General features: G+C 42.5%; 4 protein-coding genes across 5 annotated transcripts in view; 2 read left to right on the top strand and 2 right to left on the bottom strand.

The window, feature by feature from the left end:
- Positions 1-3,330, bottom strand: part of rdx (BTB/POZ and MATH domain-containing protein rdx) — a 70,447-nt gene extending 67,117 nt beyond the window's left edge. The window contains exon 1 of the mRNA XM_003736509.3: positions 2,848-3,330. The gene's annotated coding sequence lies outside the window, so the exon portion shown is untranslated. The remainder of the gene's footprint in view (positions 1-2,847) is intronic.
- Positions 655-2,797, top strand: Cyp6d5 (Cytochrome P450 6d5). Its single transcript, XM_001358661.4, has 5 exons — positions 655-1,458; positions 1,535-1,687; positions 1,744-2,174; positions 2,245-2,493; positions 2,551-2,797. The coding sequence occupies exons 1-5, from the start codon at positions 929-931 to the stop codon at positions 2,712-2,714; spliced, it is 1,527 nt and encodes a 508-aa protein (XP_001358698.2). The 5' UTR covers positions 655-928; the 3' UTR covers positions 2,715-2,797.
- Positions 3,331-4,008: 678 nt separating the features above from the next.
- LOC4801643 (dnaJ homolog subfamily B member 12) lies at positions 4,009-6,321 on the top strand. Of its 2 annotated transcripts, XM_015181852.2 has the most exons (7): positions 4,009-4,500; positions 4,558-4,732; positions 4,803-5,217; positions 5,304-5,416; positions 5,485-5,648; positions 5,712-5,808; positions 6,023-6,321. In XM_015181852.2, the coding sequence occupies exons 1-7, from the start codon at positions 4,368-4,370 to the stop codon at positions 6,066-6,068; spliced, it is 1,143 nt and encodes a 380-aa protein (XP_015037338.1). In that variant the 5' UTR covers positions 4,009-4,367; the 3' UTR covers positions 6,069-6,321. The 2 variants fall into 2 exon arrangements, with proteins under 2 accessions (XP_015037338.1, XP_001358697.1); XM_001358660.5 differs by having other exon boundaries at positions 4,368-4,500; positions 5,712-6,297.
- A 296-nt stretch (positions 6,322-6,617) lies between these two features.
- LOC4801642 (huntingtin-interacting protein K) lies at positions 6,618-7,324 on the bottom strand. Its single transcript, XM_001358659.4, has 3 exons — positions 7,074-7,324; positions 6,901-7,008; positions 6,618-6,821 (listed from the first exon to the last, which is right to left on the bottom strand). Exons 1-3 carry the CDS (start codon positions 7,248-7,250, stop codon positions 6,723-6,725), a joined length of 384 nt encoding a protein of 127 aa, XP_001358696.1. The 5' UTR covers positions 7,251-7,324; the 3' UTR covers positions 6,618-6,722.
- Between the last annotated feature and the right edge of the window lie 9,797 nt (positions 7,325-17,121).

Here is a 17,121-nt window from a genome sequence, read left to right as displayed (position 1 = left end):
TTTTGTGGCTTTGTTTTTCTTGGGTTTTATCTTCGAATATTCTCTTATAAATTTAGGGTATAAGAAAGTGTTTAAAAACAGCTTGGTTTTCAGTGCCTTCAGATACTTTAAAAAGATAATGCTTCAAAGATAATTATTATCTTTAAATTTTTTCAATAAATCATCCAATAGGTTGGATTAAAAAAGGATTATAGACCCAAGTGACCCAAGAATAACCAAACCACAAACGTAAGCCGAGGAGCGCTGCCGCATGACGCGGGCAACACGTACAGCCGAAGCAGTGGCAGGACATGCAAAAAAGGATAAAAGTAGATTGATTATCGAGTAAACTTATAGCTAAACTATGACTTTGTATTCCTTAATATCGGGTCCAAACTTTTCTGGTTTACCTACAGATAGAATCCACCATAGAATAACAATTTAATAATGGAACTGCATTGCATTTCACTTCCCTACTTGTGCATTCAACAACCACCATTCGAACACACATCGCAAGTAAATAAAATATATACATACGATTACATGAACGATTAAAGTGCCTGCTGCTGCTCTATCATTATCAATTGGCGCGACGTCTGTCTCCGTGTTTGTACCTAAACAAAAAGTCGATAGGAAAAACAGTTTGCTGTATAATCATTGCTTGCAGAGCTATGAAAATGCCATGTCACACTGATGAAGCCCAATAGCCGCGAAGGAACTGTTCAGCGAGACCTCAACAAGTACGAATACCCCCTAGGATCGCGGGAATCGCATAGGAATTTTTTGTTTACGCCGGAGATAGCACAATCAGCCAGAAGCTTATGGTGAAATTTTGAGCGCTCGAAACGAAACGCGCGAGAGTGCCTGCCATACGACTATAAATTGTCGCTGGAATCTAGCGGTTTAGTATAATTTCAACGCTGTAGAGAGGCACATCTCTCCATAGACCATGATTGGAATACTTTTGTTGGTTGCGGCAGTCAGCCTGCTGTATGTGTATCTCAGGTGGACATTCAGCTACTGGGATCGCCAGGGTTTCCCCTCCGCCGGGGTCACCATACCCTTTGGCGCCTTGGATTCCGTGCGCAGAGGCAAGCGATCCTTCGGAATGGCCATCTACGACATGTACAATGCCACGAAGGAGCCCGTGATGGGCATGTACCTGACCCTGCGACCTGCATTGCTGGTGAGGGATCCGCAGTTGGCTCATGATATTTTGGTCAAGGATTTTGCCAGCTTCCACGATCGCGGCATCTATGTGGATGAGAAGAACGATCCCATGTCGGCCACTATTTTTGCCATGGAGGGCAGTAATTGGCGCAATCTGAGGGCGAAGCTAACGCCTTCGTTTACATCGGGCAAGCTGAAGGCCATGTTCTCGACGTCCGAGGCAATTGGCGATAAGATGGTGGCACACTTGAATGGAAAATTACCCAAAGAGGGTAGCCAGGAGATTGAAATGAAGGAGTTGTTGTTAACGTGAGTCTAAAGAAGGGAATAAGATCTCTTTTTTGGTTGTATACAGGCAGATCTCATACCCTCCTTTATCCCTCAGGTATGCTGTGGATATCATTGCGTCGACCATCTTTGGCCTGGATGTGGACAGTTTTGCTGATCCCAACAACGAATTCCTGTCCATCACAAAAACCATCAATCAGAATACATTTACGGATATCCTGCGTGGAACCACATCCTTTCTGTTCCCAGGGTAAGTCCTCAAGAGGAAAAATTCAAAAAACCCTGGCTTACATTTTGCATCAACAGATTGGAAAAGATCTTTGTTCGCTTGGGCTGGTCCCAGGAGGGACCTGAGCGCATAAGGGAACTCTCCAACCGCACTGTGGATCTCCGAGAGGAGAAAAATATTGAGCGACGCGACCTGTTGCAACTTCTGTTGCAGCTCCGCAACACTGGAAAGATTAGCAACGATGACAACATGTGGTCAGCGCAGAATGCCAACAAGGGCCTCAAAAGCGTGTCCAAGGATCTGATTGCCGGACAGCTGTTCCTTTTCTTTGTGGCCGGATACGAGACGACAGCCTCAACGGCGGCCTATACCATATACGAGTTGACCCAGAATCCAGAGGTGATGGCCAGGGCCTTGGAGGATGTGAGGAGTACGCTGGAAAAGCACGATGGAAAGCTATCCTACGACGCCATACAGGATATGAAGTATCTGGAGGCCTGCGTATTGGGTGGGTCTTGCCTGGGGAAGGGTGGCTTTCTTCTAAGGAAAAGTATCTAACAGGGAGTCTCATTTTACAGAAACTGCACGCAAATATCCTGCTCTGCCACTGCTGAATCGTGTATGCACAAAGGAATACCAAATACCCAATAGCAAACTGATCGTCAAAAAGGGCACGCCCATTATCATTTCCTTGATTGGAATGCATCGCGATGCAGAGAACTTCCCAGATCCATTGGCATACAAGCCAGAGAGGTATTTGGACGAGAATAAGAACTTTAACCCGACGGCGTACATGCCCTTCGGGGAGGGTCCCCACAATTGCATTGGTAAGAATAAAAGACCCTCTATCGAAACAATATCTTCCAATGATATATATTCTATAGGTCTTCGCATGGGAAAAGTCAACGTCAAGATTGCTGTGGCCAAGATTCTATCGAATTTCAGCCTGGAGATGAGCAAAGAGAAGCGGGAAATCGAGTTCAGTGTCCATGGGATCCCCCTGATGCCCAAAGGCGGCGTGCCCGTCCGTATCTCTCGCAAAAAGTAGCCGCTTGAATGTCTCTTTCTAGCCCGTAATCTAAGAGTTAATAATAAATCAAACCATAATTAAAGTTCGAGTGGAATAATGCACTTCTCCCCCCACCCCTTCCACCCGCAATACACACAAAGAAAATACGCACCTCTTTGTGAATGTAAATAGTATTCTCCCCCGATTTACATAAGTCGGGCGCACACGAACACTATTTACTCAATGATATATCGGGGTATTTCGAGTATTATATTTTCCTGTGTGTGGCAGTTGCATGTGCATTCGAAATGCACTTTTCCCCGAGCAATGACAACACACAATATGGCCGAAAAAAATACCTTATTGCTTCTTTCACTTTTTCCAGGCCAAACACCACACACACACACACACACGCACGCACGCACACAGAAACACACAGAGCGTACGCGGCGTGAATAGGGGCCACACGGGGCAGGGCGGGCTCTGCCGTTAATTAATTATATTGCACTTCACTTGTATTTGAGGCCCGGTTGGCTAGCGCACAGAATGCAGCATCGATTTTTTCTATTACTTTATTAATTTACTAAATAAATATGACGGAATAAGGCCGAATCAGCGCATTCGTGCTCGTGGGTGCCCCTCGTCAATGCAACTCTGTTGTGAGCAGGGTACAATGAACAGCAGGTGAGGCAGCGGCCTATATTCCACAGCCACAACTGTTTCAGTTACACGATTGGGACAGCTGTAAAACCGAATCGTATTAAAATTATATTAATTTTAAATGCATTTACATTTCATTGCATTTGTATGTGTGACATCAAAGGGCACAGTTCAAAGCAGAGAGAGTGGCAAACAAAGAAGCCCAAGACTGGCTTACCTTCGTCATCGCATACCTTGATTTCATTAACGTCAAATGCAGTGTTGCCAGAACTTCAGAGTCAATGCAAGCTAGATTACAAAAAATAGCTAAAAAAAATAAATATATTAGCTAGAAATGGTCTATATATAGCCCAAATGTGGCTGACCTTAGTGCTTTTATTTAAATTACTTAAGAACATCGTCATATTATTCCCTGTTTTTCCACGTCTTTGGCTAATTTAAATTGTTCGAAAATGTTCACAATATCTTGAGTTTCACCTGCCAAGAAGCTGATTGTCGAAGGAGTGGGGATAAAAAGAGGACAGAAAGTCAGTCTCGAAACGTCACAAAAAACTAGCTGGGATACTCTTTATATTAAATCAAGAAAAGATACAATGCACATTTAAAGCTAAAAAGGAAGTGTACTCAAGAAAAGCCAGATATCCCTGAAATATGCTAAAATGTAAACACTGGTCAAGTGACCGTGTTTTTTCACTTCAACCAGGTGGCAACGCAGCCTGATTTTTTTGCCTGGTGAAAAGTTCATCCTACTTAGTAAAATCAATTAAATTGTAGTGGAAGACCTTAATACTAGTAATAGATACAACAAAAAGTTGAGAAGAGCCTTGCTGATAGGAAAAGTAGCAGTAGCAGGCTCTGTTGGATGTGTATGGATGTGTGTAGTCCGGAAATATATTATATATATACACACATACGGGCTCTCCTACGCATACAGTGATAAGCCAGTATTTACTGACGAAAGAGCGACTATAAGCACCACGTAGTATCCAAAAAAATCATCAGCTGTTCAAGAGGCAACATCAAATATCCAGCATGGATGGGAACAAGGACGAGGCACAGCGGTGCATTGATCTCGCAGTGCAGTCCCTGGCCGAGGGCAAGATCGACAAGGCGGAAAAGTTTCTGCTCAAAGCAGAGAAGCTCTATCCCACGGAGAATGCAAAGAGTAAGGAGTGGAATTGTTACTTATTCCTATAGATACTCAATCGATATTCTTCTTTAGAGCTACTGGCCAGAGTGAAGAGCTCACCTGGCAGCGGCAGTAATGGCAAATCGCGACCAGCAGCGGCCGCCGATGAGAAGGACAGTGGACCCAGAAAGCGCACCAATTCGGACTCGCGTAACACCGCTCCCGACTACTCCACCGATCAGCTTGAGGCTGTGCGCAAGATCAAAAAGTTTGTCCACCAAGAAATCCCTTTGCCGCTTTCCTCTGTACTAATTTCCAATTTTTCCATTTTTGCACAGATGCAAAGACTATTATGAGGTCTTGGGCGTCAGCAAGACCGCCACGGATTCGGAGATCAAGAAGGCTTACAAAAAGTTGGCCCTACAATTGCATCCCGACAAGAACAAGGCCCCTGGAGCCGTGGAGGCCTTCAAGGCCCTCGGCAATGCTGCTGGCGTCCTTACCGATGCGGAAAAACGCAAGAACTATGATCTTTACGGCATAAACGAGACAAGCAATGGACATAGTCACAACAATGGCGGCGGAAACCATGGCCATGGACAGTATTACAATGAATACGGATATTCGCGCGGATTCCAGGCCGACATCAGTGCCGAGGAGCTGTTCAATATGTTCTTTAATGGCGGTTTCCCACAGCAGAATGTGTATATGCGACAGCAACGGCGCCAACGGCAGCAGCGTGAGGATCGCGAGGTGTGTGGCGTTACGTGACGTGACCTTTGAACCCAGCCAAGGTGGTCCGAGACTTATCTAAAGTCTAATCGCTTTTTTTTTTACAGGGAAACAATTCATCGGCTTTGATCAATTTGTTGCCCATCTTGCTGCTCATTGGCCTGTCCATGATGTCGTCCTTCTTTATCTCTGATCCTATGTACAGCTTGACGCCCTCGCAGTGAGTTTCAAAGAGAGTCGTATCCCGTACAGACGTTTCTCTAATCTTTAATCCATTTTGTTACCTAGTAAATACTCGGTAAAGCGTGAGACGAACGGCCTGAAGGTTCCTTACTATGTGAAGGAGAGTTTCTATTCAGAGTATCAGGGATCTGTGGCCCGGCTGGAGGAGTCTGTTGAGGAGGACTTTGTCAATCATCTCAAACACTCTTGCAGTCGTGAACGGAATTATCGTGAGTGCAACCACAACACTTTCGGTTGAATCTATATCTAAGAAATGTCTCGCTCGTTTACAGGTGACTCTATGCTGGCCAAGGCGCGTACGTTTGGCGATCGGGACCTGTATCGCAAGGCGCAGAATATCAATACGCCTTCATGCGAGAATCTGCAAAAGTATTTAATCACATAATCTAGTTATTATTACAAGTGGATGCTACACGATATTCCCCTTTTAAAAACCATTACCTTTGGTTGTAGTTTGTCCCCCACCCCCCCTCCACCCGTTGCTTATAGTTGTTATAAATGAATTTTATTGATTTATCATTTGATTGTTATCATTTTCACCTTTCCTTTCTATCACCGCCTAACTCCTCGACCAATCAAATAGATTTTATATATGGCACGACGGTCAACACGATCAGAGTACTTGGTAGAAGATGTCTCTTCTCCAAAAGTGGAATATATATAAATTATAGTGCAATCTCCCACATACCATAACTCCCCCGCGGCATGTTTGAAAGCGAAGCGAACGCAACTGCCATTAAGTCATGTCACGTATCTACATATAAGTGGGAGGCTGAAATCCAAGGACATGCGTGTTTTTTTCATTATTTAGAATTCGGATTTAGACATAATGCAAGGATACGATGATACATACATACATACAAAAAAATATTGATAGACAAATTGTAAACTGGTTTTTCTTAAGGAACACATCCTATCGATCTTCATTGGGCAGTGTTTTGCAATACTCTGAATAAAATTTCAAGCAAATCATTAAAAAGGGTCTTTCAATTGCTAGAGAAAGCTGCTGTATGACTCCGGGAACTGGTTTTCTTTGTTTTAAATGTAATAATAACGCGATTACAATGATTTTAAGTGCTTCAATGGAATAGCACCCTCCAGTACCAAGAGTACAACTATTGTCGGGCGACTCCCCCAACCCATCCGCCATACCTCAAATAACTTCGCTTATAAATCATTTGTTTATGTTTTTTTCTTCACTAAGAGTTTATAAATGTACAAATAAAGCAGTGTTATGCTAAGTAAAAGATGGTACACAGATGGTCCGGACTCCAGTAGCACCGTCAATTGCTGATGATGGCCTCCAGGGCGGCAACAACATCGCCGCTCTGCTCCCGTAGAACCTTTTCGGCATGCGCTTTGCTAACCAGCAGCTCGTTCATCTACAAAGAGAGAACGCCATTGAATATGCGTACCCATACCCTGTTTCTGTTGAGGGTGTCTATGGGGTCGTATACGTACAATCAGTTCGATGTCTTCCTTTTTCACTTGGACCATTTGCAGCTCCTTTTCCTTGGCGACACGCAGCTCGTTCTCTTTGTTTCGCTGATTGCCGAACTGTGCCACCGCCTGCAGATCAAAGAAACCTCTAGATTACTTTTCTACTCATAAGATATGCCCCTGGTTTCACGTACACTGGATATATTTGCTGCAGAGATCTCCTTTTCCTCCGCATAGTCCGTAACACGTTCCAAATCCGCAGCGCCGCCGTCGTGACGCGTTTGTTTCTTTTGTTTTGTGTCCTGCTCGTCCTGCCCCTCATCCTCCGCCTCGGTGCCATTCACCTCCACCTCCTGTTCGGCTTCCGTCATGTCGTCTGGCTTTGAAAACTTCAAATTTAATGGTAATTTAATTTAACTTTTTTCTATTTTTTCGAGGCGCCTCGTGCTAACTAGAGGTGGAGAACTATCGAATGCACTATCGGCACTATCGATGGTTTATCGAGACATCATCGATAGTCGTCACTAACAGTGTGACCGAGGGCTTATCGTATACGGTCTTACCCCCAAAAATATACCGAAACATACCGTCTCATGTAAAAAATATACCGTAAATATACTGACGAATTCAAGTTCTATTTTCATATTCCTCGATTTTGATATTCCGTCGGATATTACCAGCTATATAGAACATTTAGCCATGCCCACATAATTTTATACGATTGATGAATCAATTTTCTATTTAACTGGTGTATTCTTAATCCTTGCTTTTATTGTATTTATTGTAAAAAAAAGGTTTAAACGAAAAAGTCCAACCAAAAAAGAGTCGCAATGTTTCTGGTATTTGAAGACGTGATGCGTGTATAGCCCTTTGTACACCCTATTTCGCTAATTCTATATGAAGATCAAGCGAAATTTATTAAGACCTTTTCTCAAATTGATATTCCTTAGACATATTCAAGTACATTATTTGTATCTTGTGTATATTTATCTCGCTACTGAGCCTTGGAAGACAAACGTATTCAAAATTCTATAACATCCATTTGCCCCAGGGTATTTGTGCATGGAATTAGCAACATTTGTGGACTCATTGTTGCAATAGCGAAACTGCGGCGAATCGGGTATTGCCTATATTTCAAGCTATATAGATTTGCCCACTTGGCATTATTCCATAGATAAATGCATTTTCTACAAGATTGCTTCTTTTAATTACCTTTATGTATTTTATTTTCACCAAAAAACGGTTTTCAAGTAAATGTTGCCGCAACTTTTGTGTATGGAATGCGCAACATTTGTTGCTAAAGCGAATTGGGGCGAAATGCGGCGAACTGCGGCGAACTGCGGCAGCTCTTTTATGAACTAGTTCGGTGAGCGAGCTTTTGGTTTATTGAGTACTGCCAACTTGCTTGCAAATTTTGGCGCGTGAATTTGAATTTTGGATTGATTTTATGGTTCCTTGAGCATAATCCAAATGAACAGTAAGAGCATTAAAATTCCAAGAAATATTGTCATTGCTAGTGTATAATTTTGTTTATGGAAGTTTTAATATGTTTTTCTTTAAATTTGAATTTTGATAATTTAAATGGAATTTTGCATATTTTTACTTACAGTTTGATGGAAACAACTTAGAGTACTTGAAACTTTTTTAGATTTAATATAAAATTTAAACATTTTCAGATTTTAATGGGGGTTAGTAGGAAATCTTTTATTTCAAGTGCAAAATTTGGAGTACATTTTCTGGGTTTTTTCTGTATTTGAAATTAAATTTAATGTGTTTTTTCTTTAAATTTAAATGTGAATTACTTTTCAGTTTTGTATGTCAACCGCAAAACTAATTAAAAATGTCTCTTGCACATGCTTTAGGGGGTGTACATATGTGTTGCCCACCCTTTGCGCCTGCTACTTTTCTCTACTTTTTCTTTGGTTTCTTTTTGGCTTTTTGCAAAATTTTGTGCTGCGGTCAAAATGTTAATTATAAGTTTGATGTCGGATATAATTAGATTTTTGCACTGGCAGAGGGTATCCATATACTGACACAGTGACTACCATATGTACGCGTACATCCTGAGCTGAACATCCCTACCCTTCGCAGCGGGTGGTCTGTGTCCGTGGGTCCTGTTGACATAATCGTTTGCCATCATGATTAATTTAATTGTCACTTTAACGTAAGGATATACTCCCTAGCATTCTCTCTAGCTCTCTCTCTCTCTCTCTAAGTCCCTCTCTCCCTATCCTTGTCTCTTTCTCCTTGTACTCCTTCGTTTGGGTTCTGTTGAAAATCAAGATTAATTAGCATCCATGACCATGGGCGGTCAACATCATTTGTCAGTGGGGGTGGAGTTTCTGTGGGGTGTTGAGGGGGTTCAAGGGGGTGTGGCAGTGTTGGGGAGTGTGTGTTTTGCGGGGTGTATGTAGGTAGGTTTGTGGAGTCTTTTGGGGGCACATCACATCCATATGTGCACTGCACTTAATTCGATTTTATTTTGACAGCTTCGAATTTTTGCGGTTTCAATATTTCGCATGCAGAGCGCGTGAAAGAGCAGTAGAACGCTGATTAAAATAACCTTAAAGAATGGTAGATAACTACCAAGAGATACCCTTTAATCTGAAGAGCTAAAAGCTATTCAAGTATGGCAGGAAAGGTGTAGAAATAGAGTTAAGAACAACATCTACAAGATGGACAGTATTGGGATAAAAGAAGGATATAATTTGTAATAACTCCCTCTCTAGTTCCAGGTACTTACATATAGGATAGACAGTACGACAGACGCGTCTGTCCAGACGGAGGAAATAATCCAATATATGTACATTTCAATGGCCTTCCTTCTCTGCATTGCAATTGTTTGTACAACATCCATCCTGTGATCGGCATACCCTCTTCTAGAGTGCCGAAAAATGTTTTTACCCCAATCGGAGCTAAAAAACGCATCCTTTCGTGCTTTTGTTTTGTGTGTGTCCATCTGTATCTCCAACTGCAGGAGCAACAGGCGCGCTGTGGCAAATTTTTGTTTGGAGTACCCCATTGTTAGCCCAGTTCTCGATTCCCAGTTCAACCCCCACCCCTGGCCAGCCACATTCCTCCCACAAACTACCCATCCACTTGCTACCATTTTTCTCTGTACGTTTTTTTTTTGCATTTCGTTTTTCCAATTGCAAATTAAATTATGGCGCTAATTAGCGTCGAACATAAATTAAGTTGGCAATTTCGGTTGGCATTGTGGTTGGCAATGCTGCCACATACCCCATCCTTTCGCCACTCTCTCCTTTGGGGAAGGGGGAGGGGGGTGTATGTTTGTACATGTGTGGGTTGCAGCCCAAAATTCACACAGTAAATTTTTTCGCAACTTGGGAGAAGGAAGCAGGAAGAAAGGCGATGGGAAAAGGAGTGGCTGGTGAGAGAAGGGTGCTCAAAGAGGGGGGTGGCACAGCAAGTCGGGGGGGGAGGGGGGGATCTCGCGTGTGGTGCTCAAAATTTTTCGGTCGCGTGACGTAATTTGACTTGCATTGTCTTTTGCCCTCTGTAGGGGGGCACAGGGTGGGGGGCATGGGTTTCCCTTTTTTGTGGCTACACTTCCTGTTTCACAGTTAGGTTTTTACGGTTTTCTCTTATTTTTTTGGATAGTGTGGGTGAGTTTTTGGTGCCAAAAAGATGGGACATGACATGAGGGACAAGCGATACAGATGACATCAGAATTATGCAATAATTTGGTATCTTGAGAATTTGGGTTAGGAACTTCAAATATTAAAGGAAAAATGCTTTAAAAATCATAATTGTTGGCATATTGAAACAAGTTACCAATCAAATTTGAATGGTTTCCAATAAAAGAGCTTTTCATTGGCATCTTTATACAACCTTTTGGATCTCTTTCCAAGGGAACAATCGGTATGGTCCATAAGGCTCTTTAACTTAAATTCTTCCTTAATTTTGCACACATCCTATGCATTCCCTTTGTTTTGCTTATACATTCGCATTGAATTGATTACCAGATTTGGGTTTCTAATTCCGAAAACCAAATAAAGCCAAGGATGCCAAGGATACAGTGGCTGATGATGGACCCAGGGCAGCATAGCCTTCAGGCTCAATGACATGTCTCCCTCTCCCCCTTTCGATGAGGGGGGATTTCCCTTTAGGAAGAATGCAATCGACTGTCTGTCTCCCTGCCGCCGTCTGTGTGTGTTGCATTTGGATGATGCAACGTGATGCCACGGCCCTGCCATTGTCTGTGCCATTGGGCAGGACATTCGGTCCGTCAGTCAATAAATAAATTTGCATAGCAAATAAATTAAGAAAATGCAATTTTCAAGAACTGTTGCACACTTTCGAGGTGAATACACCCTCGGTGAGAGAGAAATTGCATTAACATTTAAATTCAAGGACGAAACCCTCGGCCCGGAAAAGGGGAGGCAGGATATCTTTAAAGTTTTGTCCCTCTTTCCGGCCCATTGGATGGATAATTGGCTAGCAAACTCAATTACGCTAATAACAATCGGAATCTCGGCTCAAATCTACTGTGTTTATGTGTGTATATTTAGATGTGCGCTTGAGCGACGCCACAAGGAGTTATCCTTCGCAAGATGTCCGGAGAGCGGGGCGGATTGAGGATAATTGAGCCATTGAAGGCGCTCGAATGGTCAGCAAAAGTTCCAGCAGTAACTGATATCGAACTAGGAAAACTTGCTCCTTGAAAGGGATACGATACTATGGACAGGAAGTGGGGTTCATCCTTCGGCAAGGAAAGGCACAGGGGCTCGTCGATGGTGTGGTTGGGCATCGGCGACCCATTGACGACCTTTATCGGGTCCGTACATAAACCATAATCGCAATTGGCAAGTGGTCGCCACTCGAGCAAGCATCCTTTTGGCCATTGTCATGCTTCACAGGACGGACACACACAGAGATACATCTACATCTACTGTATCCCAGGCTCTGGGCATTGGCCAGCTCCGAACGCATCGAACGGAAGCCGATGCTCATTCATTTAAAACTTGTCTGCAACTTGCCAACTTGGCTCCTTCATCCCCAGCCCCTCGACCCCCACAGATCTTTCCAACAGAACCAAGGTGCAAACACTCCTCGAGTGTCAGTGTCTGTGTGTCTCGTAAAGTCCTTGCTTCCGTTTGCCTCCCGCTTGTGCCCCGTGCCCCCCGTGCCCCATGCCCCATGCCCATAATGTATCCCTGACATTTTGCAACTTTTGCGTTTAACAATTTCGCTTCCTTCCGCTGGCTAAACGGCGCCAGGTTGTCGTGGAAATTTGTTTTAATCGTCATCTTTGCCATCTACGTAAGCGTTTCTCCTTACCCAGGACTCCGCAGGACTCCTACGGCTCCCCCCCTCAAAGGTTCGTTGACGTCCCAGCAAACTCCTTTCGGTTATCGATGGCCTGTTCAATATTTTATTAGTGTCGTTAGGCGAAACGACTCCAAACATCCTTTATACCTTTCGACTCACTGAGTTTTTCCTGGCTCGTCCTTTGGCTTTCCCCCTCCCATACTCGCTTTGCTTAGATTTGGGGTTTCGCTTTGGGTCTTAATACATTTTTATATGGCTGTAGGTCGGATTTTCTTTTTGGCTGTGTTTCATTTTTAGTGTCTGTTAACATTTACATAAGTTACCTACTTTTACAAGGGATTAGGACTGGGGCAGGACCTGCTTGATATAGAGGTACTTACTCTCTAGGTAGACAATTGAGCGCCTACAAAGTGGTCTTGTGGGGTGCGGGGGATAATGAATGGAAGGAAATGATATATGGCCGGAGAAAGCTAGAGAAAATTTTGTTATTTCTTTGGACAAATTAAATTTTGTTGGGGGCAAAGTAAAATATGTATGTTTTATCAAATAAATTGTGGTCATATCTGAAAATTAGATGACCTTGTTGTTCAATAGATTCCCATATTCATTGATTGTTATTGTTTTTCACTGACTTTCAGTAACGCAAACCAATGCTGCCACATGTCTTTTTGTCTACTAATAATTTTCCAACACATAAAAGTGTTGGAAAACGTAAAAAACAAAATCAATTTCATAGCAATGTTTTTGAAATTTTATACACGTGTAAGTGCAAATTTCTTCTAAAATTCCAACAGATTATAGCAACAAAAAAAAACAGACATTTACCAACACTGCAGCAGCGGCAATTAAAACTGCAAGTAAAGGTACTTTCATACACCTTAAAAGGCCTTAACTTTTATAGTTCCATCTCTAAGATTCCAAAAAATATACCCGTAGCTTTCTGACATTTACCAACACTGCACCAACACCGTTTCCGCTCCCATTAAAGCTTCTTTTAATGTAGCTACGTTGCCACTTTGTCCCGAAGTCGTTCAATAAGTTTGACTGTTATTTTGCACATTTCTTTTCCATCTCTCCACCACGGACACCATACCACACCCCTTTGTCACATGCCACATGCCACATTTTACCGTTAAGTAAACTCTGGCTAAAAACCACCGAAAGCCAAGAATGCAGAAACTCTAGAGCAAAAGTTGCGATAAGCTTCTGAGGAAAGGAACTTTGGCAATCAGGGAGTGGGAGAGGAGAGTGCATAAACATTTTCCAGGCTCTTCTTATCAATGGGTTATACTACTACCATAACCCTTACGAATGATGGCAGGGGGTTGAGGTTGGAGGGAGGTACGGGTAGAGTGCGTAGCGTAGTATTTTTGTGGACTTTATAAGACCCGCAAACACTAAAACTGTCTGCCATTGTGTCATGCATTTAAGTTTAAACGTTATTATTGTCGCCTGACAGTCTCCGCCAATTTGGCATAATGTGTAATATTTCTTTTTTATAACCAAACTACGGATGCCACAGCCACACAGCGCACTTAAGGTGTACCAAGTGGGAGAGAGAAGGACACACTGAGGGTGTGGGAGGGAGAGATGGAACTAAATGTACATCCCATATATCTCGGCGATGTGGGATGTGCTAGGGATAATAAAATATAAATAGCAGTGCAATACTTTTCAGCGGAACCTTTTTCCCTTGTCTGGTGAAGGCGGCCCTTGAGTGAAAAGGGGTCGACTAGCAGGATACCTATTTTTTGGGCATAGAGCAAAAAATACTGAAGCAATGATTATGCATGGGAGTCTACAGGGAAGCGTCATCAATTTTTTGGAATTTTTTGAGTGGTTTGCGCACGCTTTTTCTCTCTCACTCTGTATCTTCCAGTGTGGCTTAGCAGTTAAGGATAACTTTTCGAAAAAGTGCCTGTCAACTCTCTCCCTTTATAAACTGCAGCGATCCGAACCATTTCGATCATCAGTTTTCCTTTAACACCCTATTTCCTCTTCCACCCAATATACCCCATTTAAACCCCCATTCTAGGGTATCTGGGGAGTGTGTAAATCAATGAACACAACCGGACATCCGACTAATATTTCACATTATTATAATTTTTGTGAATACTGCTACTTTTTCCCATTAAACCAAAGGGTTGTTCCATTATAATGGCTCTAACCCCATCCTCTATCCCATCCAGAAACTTGTTCTTTCGTTCCGTTCAATCAATTTGATGTGCTAACCGTTTCAGACAAAAAAAAGCCTGCTAAAATATGAAAAAAAAAAGAGAGAAAAGAATCTTCAAATATTAATTTTTCGCCTGAGAGTGTTACTAATTAGAAGTGGGGCCTGCCAGACGTTCGAAAAGTTGGATGTAGAAGGTGCTATACGGGGAGAGAGGTGGGGGGGAAGGCGAATGGGAAAGAGCCAAAGGCGAGAAGGCAAAAACGAGCAGCGAAAAAAACCATCAAAGTCTATACATCATTTTAACAATCAATCAATTTGAAGCAGAGTTAATCCACACGAATCGTGTTACATGTGGCCAAGAGGAGGGCACAGGGCATTGAGGGATTTGGCCAAGAGAGGGGGCAGAGCAGGGCATCAGGCTCTGGTCGAATTGACTTGAGCCAAACTGGAAATCTTGTATATTAATCAGTCTATTAGACACGATTTGTGCCACAGTCCTCCCCACATGAGACGGAGCGGCAGGGCGCATTGGTGCGATTATTCAATCAGCTCTCGGAGGCCGAGCCTCTCGATGGGTTGTCCAGAGACCCGGTCGAAATGCCCACCCCTGACCGGCTTGCGTGGGTGCAAGACCATGTAAGACCATGTCTGCCATGGCCTTAAATTTGGTAGTTTTTTGTCTGTGCGAAGCGACCTTGAGGCAGGTAGAGTTTCAGTGTGAATTGAAGTTGGAAAAGTGCACGGAAAGTGTTTGAGATATGAATGGAATTGGAAAGAGTTGAAAGGCTTTAATGGGAGCTGCAAAATGAGTGAAATTTGGTTGGCAGATGATGTCAGCGGGGAAATATAAAAAAAGGATGGAAATAAAACAGTTCGAACAAATATTGAGCCCCCAAAATGTTTTTAATTTCGTCTTGCTATGAAATTTGTTGGTTATATAGTACTCTAAAGTGAAATTCCAGGAAGATATCATTACTATATCATTGGAAAGGAATGCTCTAAGTCTTTCATTGGCATTTAATCTAATGATCTATCATCCAAACATATGACAGTCTACAAAATTGAAATGATTCAAACCCAAGCTCTAACCCTTTCAATAACCCATTAGTGGGCATTAAACCAAATAAATACTCATATCATATAATAGTATGTATGACCATAAAGCATAATCCAATACACAAGATATGCCAGTACAATCATCATCATCGGAAGGAGAGAATCTCCCACCCGAATATGTCCGAATCATCATCGTCAAAGCGACACTTTGGCGGACAGCATCCCGAAAGCATTTATGGCGTTTTTCTCAAAGGAAAATTTTTGTTCATACTCGTAAAGTTTTGTATGTGTTTCGCCTTTCGTTTTATGAACCCCGGGCTGCTGCAGAAATGGCCAGCGATAGAAAACGCATCAAATTTGATGACATCGATGGGAAAGTTGAGGAATATTTGCCGAAATGTTTGATGAGGTCCTGGTTCCTGTCCAGAAAGGCTTTAAAGTAGCACTGGATGGATGGATGGAGGGGGGGTTGTAGTGCTGCTGGTTGGGGCATAAAAATGAAAGACAAGCTCGATTGAGCAGCATTTGCATATTGAAGTGACTCGAACAGAGTTGATGTGAGTCCCAGGCTCAGTGGCGTGGATAGAGGGATATGGCATGGGGGTTTTTTCCACCCCTATTCTAAGCTAACAATATCATAACCCTAGCAGTGCAAAAATTTCCCAAAGAAAAATGCTCATTGTATGACTTATGGCAATGGTTAGAGCTCTTCTTATTCTTGGGGGAGGCCAACCATTGCACATAGAGCACATAGAGCACACATAGCTTTTCAATTTCATCATTACCAAAATCCCCCCACCCCACAATCCTGCTCTGACTATCCGCCACCCCTCCTTTGTCATCCTGCAGCACGTCAGCTGTTGACGGCGCCGCGTTGCGCACTCGCAAAGATTTATTTTTATCGCCTACAATTCCAATTCAATCCAATTCATTTCCCTCGGCTTTCCATCCAGCTCGTCCTCTCGCTGGATTTTTTGTGATTTTTGGCCACAAGTGCGGACTGGCGGAGAGCAATTGTGGAAGCATTTGGTTGCCATTCCTTTAGCCGCGCGCCACTTTCATCAAGCCAAAGTGTGGCTGCCTCCGAATTTTGCGGCAGGCGGCTCTGGCCTTTGCCACTTGCCTCTTGGCTTTATGGCCAATTGGGTTAAGCTGGATGACTGGGTAGGGGCTCGTATTCATACTCATATCGATGGCTATGCCGATGCCTCACCGCACATCAGGCAGCCAAAATATATATTGATATATGACTCCAGCCAAGAAATCCACAAAAAAAATAGAAGAAAAAGTTGTCTAGAGACAAAGGCTGCCAAAAGTGCAGGTGAAACTATTTAAGATTTTAAAGGGAATAAATTGGTGGAAAAATATAAGAAACAAATCAAGAAACTTATAATTTATCTAAATTAAAAATTATAATGAAATTGTGGGATATTGGGAGGAAACTCAATGGAATAAACGCTTTGGAAAAATCATTCTTTGAGGATATAAAAGTAACACACTAGCTTTTCTTGATAGCTCATCAACTTTTAAGACTATAAATCAACTGATCAATCTACAAAAATATATAGAAATTCCATACAAATCTTGAACTTTATCGATATGTTTGAATATACGAAACTTATTGATTGAAATGTAAATAAAAGAAGAATCTTTTCGATCAAGAGATCAAACGTTTATACAAAAAAATCAATAATACTTTCAGTAAATATTCAAATCTC

This window comes from Drosophila pseudoobscura, chromosome 2, assembly GCF_009870125.1.
Source record: "Drosophila pseudoobscura strain MV-25-SWS-2005 chromosome 2, UCI_Dpse_MV25, whole genome shotgun sequence".
Lineage (NCBI taxonomy): Eukaryota > Metazoa > Arthropoda > Insecta > Diptera > Drosophilidae > Drosophila > Drosophila pseudoobscura.
Note: the sequence above shows the minus strand (reverse complement) of the source record. Positions and strands in the feature narration are given on the sequence as shown.